The sequence below is a fragment of the Babylonia areolata genome, chromosome 19 (assembly GCF_041734735.1).
Source record: "Babylonia areolata isolate BAREFJ2019XMU chromosome 19, ASM4173473v1, whole genome shotgun sequence".
NCBI lineage: Eukaryota > Metazoa > Mollusca > Gastropoda > Neogastropoda > Buccinidae > Babylonia > Babylonia areolata.
Genome location: NC_134894.1, coordinates 46073806 through 46101595, shown reverse-complemented (window position 1 = coordinate 46101595; position 27790 = coordinate 46073806). Strand labels below are relative to the sequence as shown.

General features: G+C 39.6%; 1 protein-coding gene across 1 annotated transcript; it reads right to left on the bottom strand.

Moving 5' to 3' along the window:
* LOC143293775 (transcription elongation regulator 1-like) lies at positions 1 to 27774 on the bottom strand. Its single transcript, XM_076605003.1, has 21 exons — positions 27381 to 27774; positions 25151 to 25616; positions 22346 to 22612; positions 21788 to 21962; positions 21166 to 21225; positions 20271 to 20701; positions 19777 to 19906; positions 19083 to 19300; positions 18395 to 18477; positions 17794 to 17933; positions 17115 to 17163; positions 15368 to 15530; positions 14585 to 14793; positions 13094 to 13244; positions 5104 to 5271; positions 4671 to 4856; positions 3418 to 3594; positions 2835 to 2918; positions 2271 to 2371; positions 1814 to 1874; positions 1 to 1314 (listed from the first exon to the last, which is right to left on the bottom strand). The coding sequence occupies exons 1-21, from the start codon at positions 27761 to 27763 to the stop codon at positions 1174 to 1176; spliced, it is 3843 nt and encodes a 1280-aa protein (XP_076461118.1). The 5' UTR covers positions 27764 to 27774; the 3' UTR covers positions 1 to 1173.
* Positions 27775 to 27790: the final 16 nt, after the last annotated feature.

The following is a 27790-nucleotide window of genomic DNA, read 5'->3' as shown; positions in this document are numbered from 1 at the left end:
TTTTACTGCAAATATTTTAATACTTCACAACATCAGTCAAGTTAGTGGAAAGCATGAACATAATCCAAACACATCAATGACATTAATAGACGACCATTTAAAATCAATGTTTTCTCCTTCCTTTCTCTTCTAGAAATCAGCACTTGTGTCAAATGTCCAGCCAATTCAAATACTGATTTCGGTATCAACCACCCATCTTCGTCCTTTGTCCTTCCTTGACCAGGCAGACAGCACAAAGAGCTACCTTAACAAAGTAAAAGTCATCATTCAATAAAATCAAGTAGTCGTATACTTTGAACCAACTGCTCATAGAGGTGAGTGTGTTCTGATTGTCTACATTCTTCTTGTTCAGAATGCGAGTGAATGTGTTTTCGTGAATGAAAGCATGCGCTCTCTTGCACGTGTGTGTGTGTGTGTGTGATATAAACCTAGTCATGAGAAAAAGAATACTCTCACAGAGTAATGACCTCTAACATCACTGAATTTAACTCTTTTCAATACAAATACAACTAGGTTTCATTTGGGTCTGTTTTTGTTTTATAATTTAAAAAAAAGCGAGTTTCACAATTTTTCTTCATAAAAAATAAATAAATAAATAAACACATTGTAAACAGATTCTTTCCCTCAACTCCATGTTAAAAAAAAAAAACTGCAACAAAAATGTGCAGTGATCACCTGCTGTGGTCAGTTTCATGAATAACTGCAGCTGCCTCACACATCAAACACTTTGGGCACACACACATACACAGTCAGACACACTGACATAAAAAAGTAAATGATGAACCTGCATGTGCAGTAAAGCCTTTGTTCATTTTTAATGAAGACAGACATTCCCTCCTTTTTTCTTCTTTGGTAAATGAAACAGTCATTCCACGCAGATTGTTCCAGCAAATGAATCCATCCTTCAGACATGAAATCAGAATTCTGAAATAAGCTTACCCAGTGTGTTAGGATGTAATGAATCAAACTCCCCTCCCCACCCCATTCCCACTCTCTCCTATATGCATGAATTTAGCATGATCTTGAAATGAGCCAATACTTAAATTGGAATCTGAAAACATGTAAGAAAAGTCAAATAAATAAAAAGAAATAATGCAAGAGAGAAACTGTCTGAGAATGACATTATACAAAAGCAAGCTGGATGACAACTGTGAAGACGGAGAGACCAGCCGATCATTTTGTGCCACGGCGTGATGGTTCCGAGGCTGTTGGGGGAGGTGGGGGCCCCTTTCGTTCCATCTCCTCAATGTGCAGCATCAGTATCTTGCGTCGGTCTTCCGGAACACACTCTAACGTCAGGTATCGCTTATCATTCTGTAACAACAACAAAGATTCATTATTACAATGTTCCATGACCCACATGCAACAACATGTTTTCTTCGGACTCTGGGCTCCAGAGCCACATGCATGTCCACCAATGATAGCACAATGCATCATCAGCCCTAGTTCTCAAGAGACAACCACAACAAGGACATATTTTACACATGAAATACCTTCATCTGATTTACCGGAAATTTCTAGATTGCATCATAAATATTTCTTTCTTTCGAAAATATTCTTTTTTAACAGTTCCGAAAACTGATTTTCTTCTTAGCTTTTACAGTTCATTTTTTGCATCCACAGTGAATTAATTATACACCTGACAAGAGTCACAAATGGACTGACTTAAACACCACTGGATCTTTGACCTTAACAAAGTCAGAATCATCTGGCCAAACATTTGAATCAGCAAAGACTTAATAATGGTCCTTTGAGAGAAAGGATTCTATGACTATGAAAAGTGCCAACGCTTCCAATGTTCTGAACAACGTACCTCCAAAATCTTTTCAATCTCCTCCAGATGTAGCTGGTTATCTTCCAGCTGCTTCCTTGTTCTGTCAATAACAGTGCATACAAATATTGTGACTTCTCAACTATGTATAGTGTCATGAGAGAGAAGGGATGGAATCGAGAAAGAAACAATACTGCAATTGGCAGTCTTATAGCACAGTGTCTAGCATGACTAGTTAGGATGTTGACAACCACACTGTGCAAAGTAGAAAGTATGTTGCAGGTAGATGTGTGTGCATGTACATGTGCATGTGTGTGTGTGTGTATGTGGATGTGTGCGTGCATGTTAATGTGCATGTTGATGTATGTGACAGAGGTCATGAAATCATTCCCCTTCCTGTAGCAAATGAATCATATTTGTTTATCACCAGTTAATGGTCAAAAACCAAGAATATTCATCATGTAGTGCTACACACCTGACTATAATTTACAATACATACCTGAATGTGATGGCTTTTGTTTCCTTCAAAAGTTCACGGAATTCTGTTTTGGCATTGACAAATTTCTCACTCATATATTCAGCATATTCTTTTTCTCGTTTCTGCAAAAGATACAAATCTTCAGGTACATCCAATGAATTAAAATGACAGCAAAAACTACAACAAACTAATGCATCTAGAAAGTCTGAACCACCACCAAATTCACTTCTTGTATAAATTTGCCGATTTGAAATGACTATAAAGAAAAATCAATGCACAATTATGAGATACTAAATGATTGTCAATAAAAATACTACTACCCTCTCCACCTCCCCAACCTGCACACTAATCAGTCCTGCTTAACTTTTCCAGATATGTCAGCAAACTGAACCAGAACATCTCTGAAAGAAGAAGATGAAGAAAAACACCAATTTCATATACTGATAGAACAAAGACACTGAATTCATCAGGCTTCATCTTATTCAAAAGAAATAAGGATATATGTCAAAAAAAACAAAAAAGCAGAACCAGCAACAACCCACAAAGAAACATAATCCCATAGGCCCAGAAGCTGAGTCCACTGACCCTGTCACTGGAGGAGAACTTGGAATAGCGAGGGTCTTCCTTTATCATCTTCTTCACCTCCTTCCATGTGGAAGTCAAGGAAATCTGGAAACATCAAGGAAAGTTATGCTTCAAACTCCTGTCCCGCTTTAATGAAAAAAAAGTTGAACGACTTCACTTTAAGCAAGTTTTGTTCTGTGTAGTGTATAATTATTGCATGGAAGTTATTACACATCAGATATTAGCGACACTCCATTACACTTATACAGAGGTGGAAATTACACATAAAGAACACAATATGATATGAAGTTTAAAAAGTGCATACATATCAAAACATCTTCAGTAGTTCCTGAGGAACAATTGTTAGTCAAAAGTTTCGCCATGGTCCACATTAAAAAAAAATACACATAACCCTGCCCTCATAACAAGCATCCATCCACCCACCCGAACATGCACAATGCCTGCACACAGATGCGCACAACATAAACACACACATCACACACTTCTCCACACACCCACATGCAAACAACCCTGTCCGGTGCATGCAAACTCTTACTATCATTTGAACCTTTAACACTGTAACCACCATTCGTTCCTCACTGACCTCAGTCTCGTCCAGGAGTTTGTGGAACATGGCTTTGTTTCTGTGGGTCAGACCCTGGATGTGTTCCTCAAACAGCCTCTCCTTCTCCTCCTTGTCCAACTGGTCTGTCAGGTCCCAGCGGTGGTCCTTGCGCAGCTGCTTGCGCGTTTCCCGCCACGTGGCTTCACAGTTTCGAACCTGTGCACATCATGGAAGGTGTGTACACCATCATGGAGGTTGAGTGGAGGGTGTGTACACTACATCATGGAAGGTGTGTACACCATCATGGGGGCTGAGTGGAGGGTGTGTACACTACATCATGGAAGGTGTGTACACCATCGTGGAGGGTGTGTACACCATCATGGAGGTTGAGTGGAGCATGTACACCACATCATGGAGGGTGTGTATACCACACCATGGAGGGTAAGTGTAGGGTGTGTACACCACATCGTGGAGGGTGTGTACACCACATCGTGGAGGGTGTGTACACCATATTGTGGAGGGTGTGTACACCATACCGTGGAGGGTGTGTACACCATATTGTGGAGGGTGTGTACACCATACCGTGGAGGGTGTGTACACCATACCGTGGAGGGTGTGTACACCATATTGTGGAGGGTGTGTACACCATATTGTGGAAGGTGTGTACACCACATCATGGAGGGTATGTACACCATACCATGGAGAGTTTGTACACCATATGGTGGAGGGTGTCAAGGGTGTGTACACCGCATCATGGAGGGTCTGTACACCATATGGTGAAGGGTGTGTACACCACATCATGGAGGGAGTGTACGCTATATTGTGGTGGGTGTGTACACCGCATCAAAACTGCTGCTGCTTTCTTATCACAGATTTTCATTTGCAGAATGCAATCATTTGTCGACAGTTTGTTTTTGAATATGAAATGACAACAAAAATTTCTTTGAAATGTTCATGTACACATGTGAACTTCCACTCACATGCACATACTCACACGCACACACACACACACACAAACACACTCATACAAAGCAAGCACTCATACACGAGTTCAAATTTCTACACATATTCTCCACCTCCCCTCCAACCCCCCCCCCCACCCCCCCCTTCCGTCTAATATCACTGACAGTGAAAACATGCTTAACGGAAGAAAGCAAGAAAGGAAGACCCGCAAGCACTGATCTATGCAAGCACACAGATGCACAAGCATGCACCCACACAGCATGTGCACACGCATTCCCACACACACACACACAAAATAACAGACAGCACAGAAGCAGGCCAACACGAACCAGGTCTGCCAGCAAAGCCCCAAAATGCTGAACGGCTTCGTCCTTCTTGTGCTGCTCCCGCTCCTTGTCCCGTTCCCGCAGAGAGGTGGACAGGCTGCGCTGAACTTCCTCCTCTCGCTTCTTCAGGCTGGCTTCTATCCTCTCCTGCTTCTCGCGCTCTTTGCGCTCTTCGTCTTCAGAGTCCACCTGTAAGAATCAGGAGGAAGATCATGTTTAATTTGTTGCTTTTCTTTTAACAGCATCCATTTTTTTGTCTTCAATCCTCTCCTGCTTATGCTCTCCTCCAACCCGAAGAGGGCCCTCCTCTCCCCACCCCCGAAGCCCCCACCTCATCATCTGTTGTTTTCATATTCTACACATCTATTCTGACAGCACACCAAAGAACTTGCAGGTATGAAAAAAAAAATGTGCACAGCTATGAAAACCCAGTTACCTCTTCCAGGGTCTTGATGTAGTCTTTGAACCAATCCTCACGCCGAGAGCTGCTATCCACCGCCTCGTAGCGAGGATCGCTGTTGATTCTCTTCTTCACCTCACTCCACCGGGAGTGCCGGTCCAGGCCCGGGGTCTCTTTCAGTAGTTTCACAAACTCCCCTCTGAGCTAAACACCAAACCAACAAAGGGCAAAATGAAAATCACTCGAATGGCAAGCAGAGGGGGAGCAACAAGATCATAGGTGTTCACAGAAACAGTGAAGACATTATTATCCTAATTTCTGATGACAAACATCAGCCAATTCCTACGATTTGTAGTACAAAAGAAATCATGGCTACCATTCAAAGAACCAAATCCTGTCCATCAAAATCCACTTCAAGAACACTTGTCAATTCTCAAAAACAAAATGTTTAAATTTTAAAAATTAAATGCTTCTGTTACTCTGCAGTCTTGCAAAAATATACTTCCATCTTATATCATCCTACTTTTCTATTCTCTAATTTGAAACACTAATAAAAAAAAAAATGCTACATACTAAATGGTGTGTACTACACGCACCATATGGTCACATCACATTTAATCCAAATAATGAAAAAGCAAAACGGAAAAAAAATGTGAACAACACAAATAAAGGCATTAAGATGATTTTCTCATAAAATTCATTGTGGCATAAGTCAAATCATGTTCACAAATACTTGTTGAGCACACCTGCAAAAGAATACAATGTCAATACAAAATATACATGTTTACTTGACAAATCTTAACGATAATACTTGCTACCAGGAACAAAAACATAAACAGGACAGATCTGCTTGTCCAAAACTAATTTCTCTTCATATTTAAAACATATTCATTATGATTTCTTTGTTCCTTCTTTCTGGTGTTTTAAACAAAACGCAGACCCTGAAACTGGTCTAGTTAATCCTTTTTTTCCTCGTTTTAAGACTGTCTCATCAAATTCAGAGTCTGCACTAGCTGGTCACGGTTAAGTATGTGTAATTAAACTTGTGTTTCCATATACAAGAAGAGAAGGAAATCTTCAGTTTCTACAACCCCAAAATGTTTTAACAGAGAATACCAGAAGCTTTCTTCTGTCTGGACTGTAGGAAAAAACGATGGTATTGTTCCTGCTAACAAGTAGGAAGAATAGAGGAAACAACAACAATAGATTAAGAAATAGTGAGTGAGATAGCGGGCAGAAGGGGTGGGGGCAGTAAGCAAATGAAAGAGAGGAGGAGAGGGTCATAGGACAAGAGAGAGACAGTCAACAGAGACAGAGACAGATAGTCAAGAGAGAGACAGACAGAGAACTGAGAAGAGTAAAAAATACATAGTAAAAGCAACAGAACATAAGAACCCGAATGCAAATAGGCATTGTGTATCTGTTGTGTTGTTAAGTATATGTGTGATATGCACATCACCACAATTGGTTCCTGCATGCACACCAGTGTGAATCAACACATGTCATGTAAGCACCATGACAAAAACAAGTAGTTAAAGCTGAGAGAGAGAGAGAGAGACAGAGACAGAGAGAGACAGAGACAAAAGAGACAGACAGAGAGACAGACAAGATATCAAAAGACTGATGGACACATTGACAGAAACAAATAACATATTTATCATGTACAAAGCATGAATTAAATGCTACATTTCTCTGAAGTTATCACTTGTTAAAATCATGACCAAGTTTGAAAGACCACAACAATTAGGTATATGTCTGAAAAAGTCCTCTGAAACAGCTAGTGAACATTTGGACCAAAAGCAAGGAATGGCGATTACCACTTATTCTTTTGATAACTACCAGCATATATATATATATACACATATATACATGTATTGTGACTGACAGTTTGACAGGTACCATTTTCTTTTCTAATAAGACAAGCCTTCTGATTCCTAAAAGGAAACAATGATAGCAGAAAAAAACTGACAGCAGACAAGACAGCACATCACACAAATATACAATGAAAAGTATTTTTTTTCTAAATAATTAATTGGAAACCTATGAAGAACATGCCTATTTTCAAACTGGGAGTGAAAATGATGCAGCATTTAGGACAATGTTTCCATGATCATTTGCAATGAAGAACTACTTTTCCCCCCCCCCCCCCCCCTTCTTTTCTACTTGTCTAAAACCTAAACCATACAAACATTGATTGAGAACTTGGATATTCCAAGGTATAATCAAGGAGCAAAGAATAGAGCAGAAAAACATAACTGCTCTTGGGCCAAGCCATATCTCTTTTTTTTTTTTCTTTTTTTTTTTTGTGTGTGTGGTGTGTTGCCTTTTTTGTTGGTTGTTGTTTTTTTTTTAATTTGTTGTAGAAACTGCCTCTCTAGTTCGGTTTTTATATGGTAGAAAATTCAAAGTGCTGTCCATCTAATTCCTTGCTTTTGGTTCAAATTTAACAGAACCTGCCACAATCTTGGTATGGATATATATATTCAAGATCAGATATCTGAAAACCCTATCCCCTCCTTGCTTTCTTACCATGGTCTTCTTATTAATGAATTTGTGCCAGTTAAACAAATAAACAGATAAAAAAAAATTAATTGAAACAAAAAAGTAACAAGAAAATGATTCTGCCCCTTCCAAGAATACAGTGAATAAAGTCATGGCAGGTTCTGAAACACTGATGAAATAGCTGTACATCATCATTTCAAACACAAAAGAAAAACAATCTGAATCCATACAGGAAAGAAAGCTTCTTTCTTTGCTGATGATCGGAGACTGAACATACTACTGCCAACAGAACATATTTAAATTTTCAAAGATAAAATAAACACATGGTAATTTTATACCAAGAAAGCAATCATATACCAGGTTGATCAGTGAAATTCTTTTTGTGCCGTGTGCAGCGATGAATAAGGGGAAGCAAATCCCACTATGGTACGCAACTGACAGCACAATGTTCAACCTCCTCGACTACTTGACACGGGTTCTCTCTTCAAGGGACACAAATCATCAACAAAGATGAATAATCTAAAATATATAAAAAAAAAAAAAAAAAAAAAAAAAAAAAAAAAAAAGAACCTTCACCAATCTGATAATGAGCAAACGATATATCTTAAATCACACTCGACCAATCTGACAACAAATAAAAAAACATTATCTTATTACTCTTTTCTTTCTCTCCCTCTCTTTTTTTCTTTTTAATATTATCATGTTTTATTAACCACATACATTTCCTATCAAAAACGAAAATTTTCAATGGAATTTCATTTGTTTGACAATGAGCATTATAGAAAACATGTCTTCATGAAAAAATTAATTAATCATTGATTCTCTTTATTTTCGACCACTGAAATATATTTACATATGCAGGGCTCCCTTTCTGTCTCAAACAAAAACAGAAACAGGAACCAGAAATCAGCTATGCTGAAGAACAAGTTGCTGTCTTATTCAAACAATCTCCCATCACATGGAAATCGTATCCAATATATATTCTGATGGACAAATAAAAATATAAAACACACATGCATAGGTGAAATCCATGCCTCTGAGAATCAGGGAAATCTTTTTTCTCTTAACATATATCCCATTCTCTTAATCTGTTGTAAATAAAACACTGCAGATGCCACAATGTTTTGTTTCTTTTTTTTGGCAGAAATTATTGTATCTGAATTAGATAACTTTTAGGTTTATCTATGCACATCATATCATCAAATCATTATGGAATTACATTTAACATTAACAGCAAAGTGCACACACATATATAAAAAAAAAAAAAAATTACCATGAAACGTTTAACAAACAATTTATCAAGCAAACATGTAACATACCTATATCCAACAACATGATTTCAAATTCAATCTCTTTATCAAGCAATGTCATTAATCAACATCATATACACTCAACAACTTATCAGCTGAAATAAAATACAAAATATGTCATCATCTGTATGCAATGATTACTTAATTTGGCTTAAGTTAAAAATCAAAATAACAGGTGTGCGTATGGTGTGGTGTGGTTCATTGTGCGTGTGTGTGTGTGTTTGTGTGTGTGTGTTTCTGCATGTGTAAGAGCATATAAACCTGTATATGTATATGTTTCTGCACAAATCTGTCTGTTTCTGTATCAGTCTCTGAGTCCATGTGTATGTGTGCGTGTGTCTGTGTGTGTCTACGTGTTTCAGCATGTGTAAGAGCTCACTCATCTGTATGCACACCTGTGCGCTCTTCAACTATAAATGTAACTGTGTCTGTAAATTTACATGAGTTTGCATATGACAGCATGCAAGTTTGTGGTGTGGTGTGATGTGGTGTAAGAGAGAGACAGTGTGTGTGTGTGTGTGTGTGTGTGTGTGTGTGTGTCCCCACAAGCCACACTTATGTAATAGACCAACAGACAGATATATTTCCTGGAATGTGGATGTCTACCTTGAATAATTCAAGTCAAACACCACCAATTAAAACCTGTTTGGAAAAATGATCATGAACAAAAGCAACAAGAACTCAGATCATTATAAAATAAATTAAATGCTACTGAACAACATTTTCGTCAAATCATTATAAGCCCCATATCATCAACTTCGAAAAAATATAAACAAGAAACACGTAAGGCACAAAATTATCAATCACTGTTGGTAGACAAAGACAGGCTGACTTCCTGGTATTCAGTTAATGGTTGTTTGCAATGGTCATACATTCAGTGGATAATACAGTTCCCTAGCACAGTTACTACTTCTACTTGATATACTGGAAAGAGTGGATACGAATGGGGGGGAAAAAAACAGAATCGTGTTGGCGAAAACTTTAAAATGCTTCAAGACATCTCATCTTGCGGAAGCAACAACAGCAGCTCTGATTTGTTTTTTCATATAAGCCAGAACATCTTAAATGTACACAATTCTCAAGGGTCTTAGTGAAAATAGATACTTCATCATTATACAGTGATTTTGCTTACAGCTTCAGGCAAACAACTTCAAACCAATGCTGCGATAACCCTTCCCATCTCTTACAGACAAGTAAATAAATAGGAGAGAAAAAAAACAAAAAACCAAAACCTTCCTGAGAGGAAGTTTCTTGGTTTGGACGTCTGAACCCATTTATTTACCTGAAGGTATGGTAATGGGAAGCTATAATCACCACTGGCTTGGAGATGTGAGCACTGGTGTTGTTTAAAAGACTGAAAGTTACAGTGTTAGTGTATTTTCTGATGCTGAACACTCTACAGCTAAGTTACATTCTCCTTTTGTTTAGGGCCATACCAAATTCAGTTGGGACAGGCTTGTCTCCATGCCCTGCTGAAAATGCTATCAAATAATGTTCTTTGATAGTGGTAATAAAGTTACAGGCCTGAAGAAGATGATGGTGATGACGGTGTTATATGTCTAAGTGTGTGTGTCAGAAGTGGGAGGGGGAGGGGTGTGTGTATGTCAGTGTGTGTGATGTGCACAACTCAACATGGAATCACAGAATATGAGACCCTCCATAATGAAATTAAATAAAACCATGGATGTGCATTCTTGCATCTGTGTGAGGGTGAAATCAACCTGCCACTTTCAAATTCAAATCAAACTAAAATAATTTGCTTTTATTGAATCACTCTTGAGGACACTATAATAGTCATGTTGTTAATTTCTACTCATTGTGAAAATAAGCCTTTATTTTGTTTAGTGTTGTTTGTTTTTATTATGAATGCACTTCATTAACCTTATTTCAACACTGACTTCAAATGTCATATCACAATTTACACTTTTAAAAACAGCAATAAATGTCACCTGTTATGTGAGTACTGACATACAGATAGAGTGTATGGCTGCAGTACTTTCACCAGAATATCTACCACTCAACCACCACCAATTTACCATCAACCAACTAAACTGTACTTCACTGTCCAGGAACCATTGTCTTCAACATGGTTTTAACAGCTTTATATATATATATATATATATATATATATATATATATATATATATATATATATATATATAATCACAGAGGGACAGACTGAGAGACAAAAAAGACAAGAGAGAAAGCAACCCCAATTTCATTTTTCAGAAGACATATTTGAGCCAACAGGTAAAAGTCAATATATGATACATACAAAACTGTATCAAACTGCTGTAAAAAAAAAAAGAAAAAAAAAAAAAAAGGATCACATTAAGCTCAGTGAGAGAAGTGGATGACCTTAACATCAAATCGATTCTCATCTGCTTACTCTTTCTGCAAGATTTTGTTTCAGAAATAACACTATTGTAGTCAAAAGCTCATGTGTTGTGTGAAATACTATGAAAATATAAATATATTGCTCTTTATGTATGAACTTTAAAATCTTTTCTACAATATCTTATATAAATAATATGAAAATATAAACATATTGCTCTTTATGTATGAACTTTAAAATTTATTGTTCAATATCTTATATACAAATATGTCATGATATATTTTTGTGCCATATTCTCCTTCATCAAATTCAAATAAATGCTACCACTACTTATTTTTGTTTTTGTTTTTTGTTTTTTTAGGTATCAATACAAATACATAAATTATATCAAGAAATCTTTTTTAACCTAAATATTTTTACATTCAGTTATAACATCCAATTAACAGATGCATATCAATTCTATTTTGCATTTCTATTCCAAATTAAACACACACACACACACACCATACACATACATGCGCACACACACATATATATGAAGTATAGATCCTTTTTCAGTAGCAACTTGACTATATGTAACATACTCACCAGTTTCCTGTCAAACAGACACTATAGCAAATAAGGCCATCCCCAATTTTCTGTGTTTTGAAGTGAGAAACAATGAAAATTAGAGATGGCCCCTCACACACTTTTCATGAGCAAATGATTCAATAGTGTTTGAAGATTTGGAAGCATAACCAGCTTGATTCTGATCAAAAATATTGTTTAAAGAAATTTTGAAAAGCTTGTGTGACCTTCCATTATTTTATTTTCAATTGATTTCAAAGAGGCTTAACTGCATTCAACTTAACTCCCTCAGTCCTACCTATTACTCCCCTTGTTCTTGACCCCTGACACTGGGCAGTTTGGAAGGTGGGGGAGCCAAAACTGTAGGCAACAAGCATATAATGTATAAACAGTAAAACCATTCCTTCAATTTAAACTAAAAAAAAGTGGTTGCTTCAATGAACAATACCATTTCTCTGTACCACTTCTAGAGCTATATACCCTAGCTGAAACATGAATTTGTGCTATTTTCTCAGTGCCAGTGCATCAAATGGAACTGCTTTTGACCCCAGTAACCAAACCTGTCTGAAAAGAGTGACTGAGTCTTTCAGTAGATATAGACAACATTTTTTTTTTTTTTTAAACACAACTAACTTGCTTCATTATAAACTGAATCTGTAAGAATGCTCAGTTTTATTTCCATTTTTCCTCTCTTTTGACAGTTTTACTTAGCCGTACAGCTTATGCTTACTTTTTTTAGCGTTGATTTCATCAAGATTATGCACCTTATAAATACCATAATTATTATCATTATTAAATCTCCCTTTCTACTTCTCTGTGTGGTATGGAAATGTTCCTTTCTAACTGTGTGATTTATCCAGAAAGGGCACCCGACCCAGATTTTTTTTCTCCTTATTATGTTTCAATGTTGCATAAATGTAAATGCACAGAACTTTGGCATGAAATATCAAAATTCTTTTAAATGTTAAAAAATTCAAACCTGTATGCGAAAATCTAATGAACGTGAAGAAGTAAGTATCAACACACAAAAAATTAGGAGTAAGTGCAAAATTCTGTGAACAGATGCTCCACAAGAGTCTGCAATATTCTAAGAGGTAGATCACCGCTTGTTCTTGTCGTAATTATCAATCATTCAGAACACTACAATATATCAGACATTGATTTCCTTTACACTGTCACAAGATCAGACAATGATTTCCTTTTCACCATCATGACTGATTCAGAACACACAACAAGCCACACTGAGCCTAGAAAGGGTCATCCAGTTCCCTGCCGGCAGAAGCCCATTGCCAAGGATCCCTCGGCCACCTACCTTCTCTCGCTGGCTAGACTTCTCCTCCTTCTCCCGCCTGCGCAGGTCGGACACAAAGTCGGTGAAGAGGGACTCCCTCTCCCTCATCTTTTCAATGCCCTTGAACCTGTCATCTTTACCATACTTTGCAGCAAAATCACTGAAGGAGGACCTGAAGGAAAAAACAGAAGACATTCTTTGAAAAACGAACAACAACCAAAAAGACTAAACGAAGGTAAAAACAAAAGAGGAGAACAAAATCCACTCACGTATGAAGACACCAGTGCTATTTGTTCACAGCAGTCCAGCTGTATTGGGCAATATTTTTCACAAGTTATCATTCAAGTCTTTTGTCTGTATATCGCTGTGTCCTCCTTTGGTATATTGACTGATGATGTTATAGACTTGGCAGGCCCATGTTGTCATTCTGGTTACCTAACTTCAGCGACATTTGAACAATAAACAAGCTGAAGGAGATGTTTAGCTATAAAATATTGCCTGCTGGGGTAAAAATATATGTCTCATGACCCATTAGTCACTTCTACAGCTATGGCATGAAACAACTAAAAGCATTGTCATGGCAACAAATCATCTGTTTCATTGACAATGAAAAACACTGGTTGTCAAATACTGCCATAAAAGCAACTGTAATGACCGCACTGATGCCAAAGGCAGAAGCAGAACCGTACTGGAACAATAAAGTAAAAGAAGCTATAAGGCAACAGTGATGCCATGAGATTAAGAGGATGAATTTCTTTCAAAAGGATAATTCCCAGAACTGGCTAAAATACAGTCTCAGTCAAATGACAAATCAATGTCAATTCAGAAAAGAAAAAGCAGAACTGCCAATCACCAGATCCATAAATCAGTACTCAAGAGTGTGTGAAGCATGATTTTTTAAAAATCAATTTAGTTATTTCAAAAATAATGGGCAGCCTAAACAGTACAAATTCATCAAATCATAAAAACAGAGTGTTTACATAATTTTAAGAATAATCTTGTTACTATGTATACATAATCTTAAGAATAATTAAAAACAGAATGTACACATAATCTTAAGAATAATCTTGTTACTATGTATACATAATCATAAGAATAATTTTGTTACTATCAACCTGTTCATAGAGCTGCTGTAAAATGAATATCTAGTTCAACAGAACAAGTTAGCAAAATCTACTGTCAGGCAATATTGTCAAAGACTGACTCCCCTCCTCTCCACCTCCTTCTCTCCCCCTCCCTTCCTTCTCCCCCCTCCCTCTCTCTCTCTCTCTCTCTCTGAGAAAGAGAAGGTGCAGCATTTGATATGGATACTTATATAGCGCTTATCCTCCGTCAGAGACCACACTCTAAGCGTTTTACAAACACGGGGTCATTTGCAGAACTAGCTGCCTACCTGGGTAGAGCCGACTGATGGCTGCTACTGGGCGCTCATCATTCATTTCCTGTGTCATTCGATCAGATTTTCTGACATGCATACAAACACACTCAGACAGACAGCAGCCTGTGACTCACTTTCCATGCAGCTTGGCTTCTTCCAGCAGCTGCCGGTAAGTCTCCTTCCTCTCCTTCAGCTTGCGGTGCTTCTCTCGCCTCTCCTCCTCCGCCCGCTCCTTCACGTACTGCTCAAACACCTGCTTCCGCTCCTTAGACGTCAGCAGCAGGTAGCGAGGGTCAAACACTATCTTGTGAAGCTCCTTCTCCCATGTGGAGAATGCAGACACCTGCAAGCAAAACAGACGGATAGAAAGCTATTCTGTATTTCACCTCTCTCTCTTTCTCTCTCTTGCAATATATATACACATATATAAATATATATACACACACAGATAGATATCCAAGTGCTGACCTCCTGTTGGTCAATGTGCTGTTCCAGGGATATTCTGGAAAACAAGAGTTTTGTGTCACTATCTTTTATCAAAATGTGACTAACAGAATAAAACGAAATTCCAAGAATTACAGATGCAAGAGAGAGGTTTACTGAAGAGAGAGACAGTATCCAAACACAATAGGGACAAGAGAGACAGTATCCAAATATAGCAAGAACAATCATAATACATACTGAGAAAAAGAAGTAATTCTCTGCCAGCATACTGGATTGAGGCAGCTATCCCGAAATACCAAAATCAACCATAATGTACAACCAGAGGGGGGGAAAAAAAGAAGATATTCTACTTCCAGCATACTGCCTGGAAAACAGACAGACAGCAGCAGTAAGTACCCAATCACAACAGAAACTATCACAATGCGCCACCACAGGAAAAAAAAACAACAACAAAATACAAACAGCCACCCAACCTCCTTCTCAGCCAGCATGTCCCTGAACTGCTTCATGCGGAGCTCTAGAGGGACGACCGCTCGCTGCCTCGCTGCCTGAACCTCTGCCTCCATGGCCGCCTCCTTGCTGTTGTCAATCTGCTTCACCGTCTCCTTCTTGTCCTCCCTCATCTCCTCCTCCAGTCTGGGGGACCACAAGTCACAAACACAGGTATGTGTGTGATAGTCAGTTGTGTCTAAGGAGGAAGGTGGCAGAATGGCTAAGATGCTCATCTGCCAATACAGAGAGTCCGTGAGGGTCTAGGTTCGAATCCCACTCTCACCCTTTCTCTCAAGTTTGACTGGAAAATCTAAATGAGCATCTAGTCGTTCGGATGAGACGATAAACAGAGGTCCCCTGTGCAGCACGCACCGAAAAGAGTGTTGTCTTCTGGCAAAATTCTGTAGAAGAAATCCACTCGGACAGGTACATAAATATATATGCATGAACTCCAGGCCAGACTAAGCGCTTTGGGTTATGCTGCTGGTCAGGCTTCTGCCTAGCAGATGTGGTGTAGCATATATGGATTTGTCTGAATGCAGTGACGCCTCCTTGAGAAAGTGCACTGAAACTGTTTCTGACTATGACCGCTATACCAGCAGAGGAGGCAACTGCTGTCTTGACTGTCTGGGCTTGAATTTGAATTATGGTGGAGAGTGTTTTGTGCCCATGTTACAGCCCCACTCTCTCAGCTGAGAGGACTTTAGGACAGTTAGTGATGGGATGATCCCTGAAGGCCAATTAACACCCAAGGCTAAGAACCAATATTATCTCCTAGTTTGAGAGTCACAGTCCTTCACAAAAGACTAAGCTGTAAATGATTTCCCACTGCATTGGAAAGACCACTGATCATAAAGCTCTCACACTGCTTACAGTTGGTAAGCTTTTTTTTTTTTTTTTTTTTGTCAATCTCTGCTATAAGCTGAACATTCATTAGGCCCAAAACATGGGTAAAGGTTTGGGAAAGAAATAGTATGTGATGTGATTTCATTGTCATTCAAATGCTGAAGGAGGTGGGGGAGATCAATTCTGTGCACGTGTGTGTGCACGTGAAAAATGTATCTGGTATGCAGATACATTGGTAAGTGTATGCATGGGTATGTGTGGGCATAAGTCTGGTATGTGTACATGTGTAAGTACTGGTGTTTGAAAGGGTGTGTGGTGTGTATGTCTGTGTGTATACATACCCTAGTACACAAGCATGTTGAGTGTGTGTGTGTTTGTGTGTGTGTATGTGTATACATGTGCTTTGTGTTTGCACACACACAAGCAATGAATACATGTGCTTTTGTTTATATGCATAAGTGCTGACATGCATAGATGAACGTATGTGTATCCTAGCATATTTACCAACAGACACTCACCTCTTTCAATCTCCGCCCTTTTCTTTTCTGGCACCCAACAATGAATAACACAAGCAACCGTAAAAATGCAACAGATCAGTTCTTTCCTGTGAAGGATTAAAACATGTTCTTATCTCAAAACTGACTTCAGCAGAACTGACTTCTCAAACATGTTAGACTTCAGCATAAATCACTGTGTCATTTACAATTTCCACTTCACTTAAAATTACAAATCTATTGTGTCATAACACAACTCCGTGCAAAAAACATCACAGAACTGATCCTTCAGAAATCACCCATGAACACATGTAAATGAGTGCACATGCACACACATATTCTTGTTTTGTGTTAGTCTGCTTCACTGAAAGAAAATAGAAAAACATACTTTTTCCGCTTTGCCTGTGGTTCATCACTTTCATCCTCCTTGTCTGACTCTGAAACAAAACACACGCAGGAAACCTATAACTTTCTCCTTATTTAAAAAAATCAAATATAAGGCATCAATCTGCAGATCAAGTAGACTTTATACAGCATTGCTGATAACAGACTCTCATATACACAAAAAAAATTGAGACACATTCACATTTACGTATACCCAGTTTTTGTCTGAACCAAAATTGTCTACTTTTACACAGCTTGGTACTGGTCACAGACTACACTGGTGACACTGTACTGGTAAAATGACTGAGGCACAGAGAGAAGAAACATTACAAGTCCTGTTACTCTTCACAAGACAACAGTACCTGTCAGCACATCATTTTTGTTGAAGGTAAACCCAGCCAAGATACAGGGTGGGAACTGCCAAACTAATAGCAGGGTATAACATCAAAAGAACAAGATGAGGCACATGCCAAACCCTGAATGTGTTCAAAAGTATTAACGACGAGCCATTTGATAAACCCTTTTCCCACTCAAGCAGATTATCTATTCTCATTTTATCTGTTAAGATGATGATCTTCAGCAAACCCTGCACAGAAGTGTATGCATGACAATCCGTGACAAACTCATGTCAACAGATTCCTTAAGGCATCAAGAGATGAAAAAAAAAAGTTTTTTTTTTTTACCCTCTGAGCCACCGGCTTTGCTTTGAATCATCTTGTCCACATCCGCTCGTCCCTGCAGCTCCTCCGGTTTCTCCCACAGAGAGAGGCGTTGACTGGGGTTGTAGAAGAACACACGGCCATCTCCCGTCCACACCACACACCTGGACAGGTACAGCATGACCAAATGATTCCTGACGTGTTTAAATCTATCCTGTGGGTATAAATGAAACATCAGGTTTTCTGCATCATGCACTGGCAAAACAGTACGTTCCTTCATGTGATTAATAATCTGTACATTACTGAACAAGCCCAGAATACGTGTCAATTTGCAAACATGCAGGCATGCATACACACTCACTCTCTCAAACACATACACTACACAGAAAGACACACAATCATTTTCTAAAGTGTATAATTTATCCATGATAAAAACTCACTTAGAAATAAGAAGAAATTCCATGACAGATGCTAAAATCTGTATGTATGTGTTTATGTTAGGATGATATGAAGATATCTGAATGGATGCTGCTTGTGCACCTCTGTGTGTGTGTGTGTGTGTGTGTGTGTGTGTGTGTGTGTGCATGTTCTCACAATGTTCAGAATTCCAGAACAAAACACTGACCACGGGGTTCCTGGGACAGGTGTGCTGGATACTGGCCGTGACTTGTCCACTGGTTTCTTCTCTTCCACTTTTTCTGCTGCAGGCTGAAATACAAAGCACTGTTCTGATAAAACATTCTGCACGCGCGCACACACACACACATACACTCATGCACACAAACAGACACACACACTCATGTACACACACAAACACACAGTCATGTAGACACTGTACACATGTTCACAACAATGTGCTTGTACACATACATACACACACCTGTACAACACAAACGTACACATGTTCACAACAATGTGCTTGTACACATACACACACCTGTACAACACAAACATAATTCAATGCAAAATGTCACACTTGTCAACAGACACCAATTCTCATGATAAATATCACGTTTTTACTGTTTACTACAGCCTTGAACATTTAGAAATAAACACATGAAACAAATAAGTAGATATAAAACTGAATACATAAAGAAAAATATAATCATATATAAATAATTACAATATACCAAAACAGAAAAGGTAGTTCCCATTTTGTCTATTATATTCGCTGTGCCAAACTCCAGCAAGCTACAACCAATGTTTGCTCTGTAGGTCAAATCTTGTTACATCAAAAAATAAAAACAAACCCACCTGATCACACTTTCCCACCCTCCAACTATAACATGCACACACAAACCTCAGGTACAGACCTCTTCCGTAGACTTTGATTCTGCAGACTGGACACTGTCAGAGGCTTCTGATGCAGCAGAAGCAGCAGCAGTAGCAGCAGTAGCAGCAGCAGCAGCAGCAGCAGTGGAACTTGTGGTGGTCAAAGAGTTAACAGCAGCGCTGTTTGCTGCGGCCGCTGCTGCTTCTTGCTTCTGTTGAGCAGCTTCTAGTGCCTGCGCTTGCAGCTGAGTAATTTTGGCTGAAATGAAATAACACCAAGTCCTGTAGATGATAATAGGTGTCAGCAAGGAAAATAGACCAACAAACATTTATTGTCGTCAGACTAAAGTGATGATATGTGAGCATGAAAAAAAAAAAAAAGTGGAAAACACACAAGTTTGGCAAAATAACATTCACTTACATTCGCTGATTAAATGTCTTAGAGAATACACAAGCAACTTGCAAACAGAAACACACACACATACACACACACACACAACTATGTATTTCAGATTCCAAAAAATGCACCAGAGTAATTTCCAAGTTCAAATGAACTATTCACATGGGGATCATTTCCTACTGGTTTTCAGTGTGTCAACTGCAGTTAATCTTTTTTCTTTTTTTTTAATTTATCACCCCACATGCTAGTGTCTCATGTTGTTTCAAAAAGCTGAATACAAAGGGGAAAAGTTTAAATTGGTTCCGAACTCATCTCTGTGGATCCATCCCACTCACCTTCCCAGTCAATAAGAACCTGGGGTTTGTGCCATGTGGAATCCATGGTCCTGGAATTGTAATAATAACTCCGTCCCTCAGCGTTCTTGTGCTCTGACCACTCAGCCACTTCTGGGGGCTTTGGGGGCAGCTGCCAACAAACAACAAACACAATTATGGATAAGCAATTAAGCTAAGTTAGTAAAACTGAAACTGAGGGGGGAAAAGAAGAGTATGCCAATACAGCCAATGGTGTATTTTTCACTCAGCATTAAAAAAAAACAAAAAACTAGTATGTATGCATGTGACGAACGTGCATATGTGCATGCATGTTCATGAGTGTGTGTGTATGCGTGTCTGTATGTGTGTGTGCATGTGTGTATGTGTATGAATGTATATATTTGTATGTGAATCTGTCTGACCACATGTCTATGCATACACATGTATGACCATAAATCTGTGCAATCACAGCTGTTGCCAACTCTGAAATGGCCTCCCTCAGAATCAGTCAATACCTGTGTGGATGGTGGTTTCTGTAGAGTGGCTGAGCTCATTTCGGAAGCCGAGCTGGACTCTGCAGCTGGGGCAGTGGTCGCAACAGTCGTCACCGGTGTTGCAGTTTGACCAGTCATCTGTTGCTGCTGCTGCTGCTGATGCTGCTGCTGTCCCATCTGTGAACTGAATGTCTGTGAGGGGTACCCCTGACCCAAACCTGGTGGTGTCAAACCCAAACCTGGGGGTGTCAAGCCTGGTGGAGCCAGTCCATGCTGAGACATTCCGTGAGGCATTCCCTGCTGGGCCATTCCCTGTTGGGCCATTCCTTGTTGGCCCATCCCTTGGGCCATCCCTTGCTGGGCCATCCCCTGATGTTGCGGAATGCTCTGTTGTGGCATGTTTTGCTGAGACATGCCCTGGGGGACTCCCTGCTGCATTCCTTGAGGGGCACCTGAGACAGGTCAACATTTCATAAACAGTTGCAGTTCAAACAGGTAAAGCAAGCTTCATGAAGTGAAAATCAAGATGGCAAGCTGTACAAAATAACACAAACAATGCTTTCAGCAAGTAAAACTGTTGCTGTGGTGGCAGGTAATCACACTACCAATGAATGACCACTTTCACTGTCATGGAAGATAACTATACAAGTTTGCAACATATGAACAGGAAACAAGGAATGACATGCCTGCAATAATTGTTTTATTGTTCAGCATACCCTTCTCTATTTGTTCTTTTTGGAATTTGTATTATCCATTATTTCATGTATACTGTTCACAACAAGTCTGCAATAATTGCTTTATTGTTCAGAATATCCACCTCTTCTTGCTCTTTTTGGAATGTGTATTACTTATCTTATGCATGATGTTAAATCTATTCGGAGTCATTCTTCAGTATCCACTTGAAATGATGTATTACCCTGCTGTGGGGATCCATTCTGTTGTTCTTGTGAACCTCCTTGCTGACTGGCAGCTTGTGCTGTTGAAGAGGCAGAAATAACCAGAAATAAAGTATAAGTAACAGATGAAAAAAACCCAAAAGTTTTACACAAAGGTTGATAAGATACACAGCATCCTATGCTAGTTCTGTGTTCAAATGTTTGTATGAAAAGTTAAAGTTAAACCAGCAGGCATTGAACAGCTACACAAAAACATAACTGACACAAACGCTTGTGAAAAAATGGCTCTCAAGAGATTTGTCTGCTGCAACTAACCCGCATATCAGGGCAGACAGTTTAACACAACATTTATGCTTATCTGTCCCTTTTACGCAACATCTTAGTAACAAATTCATTTCCACTTGTGGGGTATATAAATTTCAAAACATAACAGCTGTATAAGCTTGATGTCAGTAACAAAGTCTCCCCCATTAAATGAAGTCTGATCTCATGATATCCTTTTTCTTCTACTCACATCTTTTCTGCCATTATCAGTGGCACTACCCTCATGCTATTCATCCAAAGTCCACCTCCACCCCCACCCCAAACCCCATACAGCCACACCCAAGCTTGTCTGCCTAAGACCTGGAACTCAGAATTTACCCTGAGCAACAGCAGTCTGCGCAGCAGTGGAGGTGCCTGTGGCTGACTGAGTTGTCCCTGCAGACTGCTGGGCCTGGGCTGCTGCCATGGCTTCCACCTCTTCTTGGGTGATGATCTTCACATTCTCTGGCTTGGTCCACACAGCTTCACGGGTGCGAGCATGGTAGTAGTACACCTGAAAAAGTTTAAAAAGCAAATGCACCAAACAATCAACCTTATGAACTAATCCATCAGTGCCATGAACCTATTGATCAATTCTACAACTGACATTGGAAACAAAAGAATGAACACTCTCCTTCCTGCTCTGAACTCCAACACTTTGGGGAAGTATGTATAACTATGTTATGAGTGAATCAGTTGTTAAAGAAAAAAAACGTAAACATCAAACTAACACCCCAATAGCTCCTGAACAAACCACTGAAACTGAATCTTTACAGTATGCTATGAACATGAGCAGTAACAATTATGATAGATTATTTGATTTACAACACAGGAAATCTTATTCACACAAACACACACACACATAGTGACACACACACACACTCCAAACCAACATACTTTGCCCTCTGCAGTTTTTGTCTCCACCCACAGCTCCTGGCTGGACGGGGTACTGCTGGGTGGCATCTGCTGCACCTGCTGTTGCTGTTGCTGTTGCTGTTGCTGCTGCTGCTGTTGCTGCTGCTGCTGCTGGGCTTGACCCATCATACCCATACCCTGTGCTGGGCTTACAAGGCCACCTCCACCAGAACTAGGGGGTGGAAATCCAGGTGGGGGCATGCTGAAATTGGGTGGGGGGAATCCAGGGGGTGGCATCATGGGTGGCCGCTGTAGAACATCAAAGTTTTATATCTAATGACTTGTAAATGAATAAACACTTGCATGTTTTTTGTTCATGGTGTAACAAAAGTTATCAAGGATGTCATGAAACAGTCCTGAAACAGCAATCTTTGGACTTCTTGTTATTTCCCATTCGAATAAATCTTCTTCTGCATTCATGAGCTACATCCAAATTCCATCCATTCATTTGTATTGATGAACAAAAGGGTTTCTATGTGTATGACTGTTTTTACCTTGCCATTCACTTCAGGCAGCCACACTCCATTTCCAGAATTGCACTTGCCAGGTATTATCAAACTACTGTGTTTAACGATTTCATAACTCATTTAAAACTGATTTGATTACCATATCTTTAATATATTTGACCTTGTGCAACTATGTACACATACTATGATACAAGGGATTTGGGCACTAGCACTCATACAGGTCTGCACCTATTCATATTAACCTGGAAAGTGGAAGATCAGAAAAGCCAATCTCCATCCTATACCCATCTTAACCCTTAACATGTCATGTACAAATACCAGGGTTAAATGCAGGATTAAAATTAACAACGATCTCTTACTGCAATCCTTCCTTCTCATTTTAGATTTCTTTAAAGAAAAAAATCTTTCCACAACTCAATGGTGTAACTACACATTACAAATTAGTCCAATGAACAAAGACAAGCAACCACATAAAAAACATAGTATGGTAATAGTGTTTGGTAAGGAAAACAATATGAATTTCACGAAGTCATGAAAATTTCAAACTTTTAACACAATTATGTGAAGCACTTCCGAATAAAAACAGTCATTTCATCAGTCTTATAAATAAATAATGAAGCGTAATTATAATTACGCAAACTGCATTTACTGTTATATTTATATTTTTTGTGTTCTCTAAACTTGGCACTTTGATCTGATATTCTGACCCAACAACAAGAGCAGCCATTATTATCATTTTTTGTTCAAACAGGAACTTCTTTTGATAAGCATGGAAGTTTTATTTATTTTGCAAACGTTTTGGTGCGGTGTGTAAAAAAGGGAAATAACTCATTGCTAGGGGACTTAATTTGCTTTAAACTGATCTTTCTCATCTTAAACATTACATTTTGAAATTATACTCAATACATAAAAAGCTTGTATGTTTTACTCTCAGTCACAAGTGAGTCTTGAAGGCCTTGCCTCTCTTGTTCTATCCTTGTTTTCCCACAATTCTGTTTAACCCTTTCGCTGCCAGGAAAATAAGATTTAAGTGAAATCTATTTGCCAGGGTTTTTTCACAAAAAACGGGTATAAATTTTCAAAAAATTCTGTGCTCTTTGTTATTGGAGAAAGACCCATAAAAGTATATATTTTCTGAAAGGTAAATGAATAAAAAAATACAAAACACATGCTGTTTTCCCATTTTATATATTTTTAGTGACATGCTGTTGTTTTGAAATCAGTGTTTTGTTTTTTGTCGCATTTTCAACTTGTTCATTACAAACATTAGTCAGGTAATTTGCACAAAAACATCATATATTCTGGACAAATGGATATCTGCAAACACAAAATCATACTAGAACAACCACAATATATATATTTTTTTTAAGAGATAGATACACAATACATTGTGACTTCTCCAAGTGATAAGATGGATGTGAGGCCACGCCCCCTCAGTCTCCACCCCCTTCCTCCTCACCCCTCTCACACGGTCACTTGATTCAGTTCTCATCAGACCACGTTGGCTGCGTGCCAAGAATATCGCTCTGCTGCTAATTCGGTCATCTGTCGTCTGCTAACATCTGTACAGCCGGCATCACTCACTGACAGTCACATCGTGGCCACTCTCTTCATTATTCATTTATTTTCTATCAGATCGTCCTATAAATGTTCATCTCTATCTTCTCCTTCGAATTTACGCTTCAATTCTTTCTGAGCATCAGCTAAAGAAAGAAATCATGGTTGATTTAGTTCGTCACGATCGCATGTCTTGAGCACGGCGTCAGTCCGACATTTTGTTGAGCGAGCGAGGAGAGAAGTCAGGCAAACACTTGGACAGTGACCCAACCAAAACGTTCAAATAAAGGACTGCTTCATGACGTAGATGGGGTTTCTAGCTATGAATAGAATCTAGAGAGATTCCCCAGGCTAAAGCTACCACTATTTTTGCCAAGGAAATGAATGCAAACCAGGGAAAAGTCAGAATAATCCGATGACGAGTTATCTCGTCATGCAGGCAGCGAAGCATACATGCTTGCCATGACGAGTTATCTCGTCATGCAGGCAGCCTAGGGGTTAACCACATTATATCATTCTAACCAAAATTGATTTTTTTTTTTAATTATATAATTTACATTATGATATAACAGTAACCAAAAATGATTTAAAAAATATATATGTTATATATAATATATAATAACTCAATGATTGTATCCTTGGGGAAAATAAGCACTGTCAGGTGCTGAGACTGACAGGCATCATCATTCCAAAATGGGCATTGACTAATAAAGGAAACTCAACAGATCTGAAAGTCTAAGTTCAAGCACCCTCTGAGTCTTACCATGCCAGGTGGAGGAGGCAAACCAGGGGGCGGAATACCAGGTGGTGGCATCGTGCTTGGTCCATTCATGGGCATAGCACTGGGGCCATTCATCGGCATGTTGCTCGGGCCATTCATGGGGCCCATCCCTGGGCCAGGACCAGGTCCACCGGGACCCGGTCCTCCAGGTCCACCAGGTCCTCCAGGACCACCTGGTCCACCAGGCCCTGGTCCACCTGGACCCGGTCCACCTGGCCCTCCAGGCCCCGGACCCATTCCTTGAGGGGGTGGGCCAAAGTTGGGGTCAAAGGGAGGCCTGCCAAACATCGGCGGTCCTCTAGGACCACGCATTGGAGGTCCGTGGGGTCCATGAGGTCCAGGTGGTCCAGGCGGTCCACGCATACCAGGGGGCGGTCCCCTCATTCCCATTGGACCTGGGGGTCCTCGGAAACGTCCTGGCGGGCCTGGGCCTCTAAACGGGGGTCCCCTGGGTAATTAAATCAATTTGTTAAAAATCAATGAAGTTTCATAAAAATTACATAGATTAGATCACACATTTAAGAATACTCATGAACTGTTTGTTGTTTGGTTGTTTCATTACAATTCTTTCTTCATGTCCTCCCATACATTGTGGTTGTGTGATTAAATAGTTTTACTGTCACAAGCACAGTATATGCACAAAGTGCAATACTTTACTTTCTGAACAATGACGGTATTACTATTACTACTACTAACAACAACAACAACAACGATAGTAACATTATCATTATTATCACTGCTGTTGTTGTTGTTATCCAAGCGGCGTTGAGCCAAGGACGGTACACATGGAGGCACAACCAATTCTATAAGAAATTGCACACGTGGTGAGCACTGTCCAAGGAACACCAACCCTACCAAAAGTTCCAGTAGAGTTCCGCTCTGCAGAAGGCAATAAAGTCTGGCCAGGAACAGCTGTAACATCGAAAGCATGGAAACGTGGGCTGCTTGATGGTGCCGAAGATTGGGAATGCACAGTTGACCTACCAGAGGGGAAGAAACACCCTGGAAATCATCAGCAAGAGTGGCATAAGACCAGACATAGTACTCCACTCCAAGGCAACGAAACAAGTGATTCTGATTGAGCTCACTGTGCCATATGAAAGCAGAATAGAAGAAGTCCACATCTATGAGATCGAAAAGTATGCTAGTCTAACCAGCAGCCTGAGAGAATCTGGCTTCCAAGCCAAAGTCCTCACCATAGAGACTGGTGCAAGAGGGCTTGTGAGTGCATCTGCCTATGGCCTCATGAAACAGCTATCGATTTCTGGCAGAGAGAGGACACGGGCTCTCAAGACAATGGCAGCAGCAGCAGAAAAGAGTTCCAGCTGGATCTGGTTGGGGAGGAATGAAAATAAACTTCATAGGGATTAAATTTCCCAACTCAAACTAGGCGTACAATAGCTCAGTGGCTACAACGTCTGCCAGAAATGGTGACTCAGTCCTCAAGTGGCGACTACCCTGGAGGCACGAGTTCGAACCTGCTGAGGATCAGGAAAAAAAAAAAGAAAGAAAGGCGGTAATACAAAGGCATCCCAGAGTCATTACCTGGGTATGGCCTGAGTATAAGGAGTTAAGGGCCAAAACACCTGACTGAGGGGGGCTTCTTCTCTGAAGACCTTGTACTGTCCAGCTCTCCCTAGAGTTTATAACAATCCAAATAAAATATAATCGCTACAGCACCATATAGGCATATCTAATTTGAGATACACATAGTATGGAACAAAACTGCTGAAGAGCTTCATAATATTCAGTAAGACTGTCCCAAGGTATAGGGGAGAAGAGGGTTGAAGGTGGGATGAGTGGATAGATACTGAGGAAGAATACCGAAGATAAAAAGTATTGATATTGATAATTATGAAGCTCTGTATCATTGGTGACTTACAATCCTGGTCATTCTTGCACAGTAGATTGCATGTGTTGTGTTAGATAACTTATAATCCTGGTCATTCTTGCACAATAGGTTGTATGTGTTGTGCACCAATCAATGCAAAACCCCTCATGTACTATATGGTTTTAGTTTTAAAAGATCTTTAACAAGCCTGGTTACTATGCAAAAAAAGCGACAACAACAACAAACATGTACCTTTAATGCTACTAGTATTTATAAACATGATATCATTTCATCAGATAATTTATCAAACTAAATTTTTAAAATGAAAATAAAATTTTAAAAACAACGCGTCTTTGGGGAGTGTTCCAGTTTAAGACGTACCTTGGGGGTCCTCTCGGTCCCATAAAACCACCCCTTCCTCTCATTGGTCCTGGTGGCCCAAATCGACTGAAACCCCCGCGGCCCATTCCATCATGTGAAAAGTTGACCATTTCGTTCTGTGTAGGCATGTTATCGCCTCCAGACATGTCACTTTGCTGTTGTGTGCCCATGTCGCCCATGTGCATGTTATCGTTGTTCATTCCCATTCCCATGCTCTCATTCATGTCGTTTCCTCTCATACCACTTTCGTGCATATCGTTGCCTCCACGTTCCTGTGGTTTTTGTTGCATTGCGCCCGGTCTTTTACGCATGTCTACATCCTCTGATGTATCCATTTCTTCCGCCATCATTTCGAGGGCTTCGCTCATCGAAACGTCGCCCATTTCGTCCTCCATGTTGCTTGTAAATAT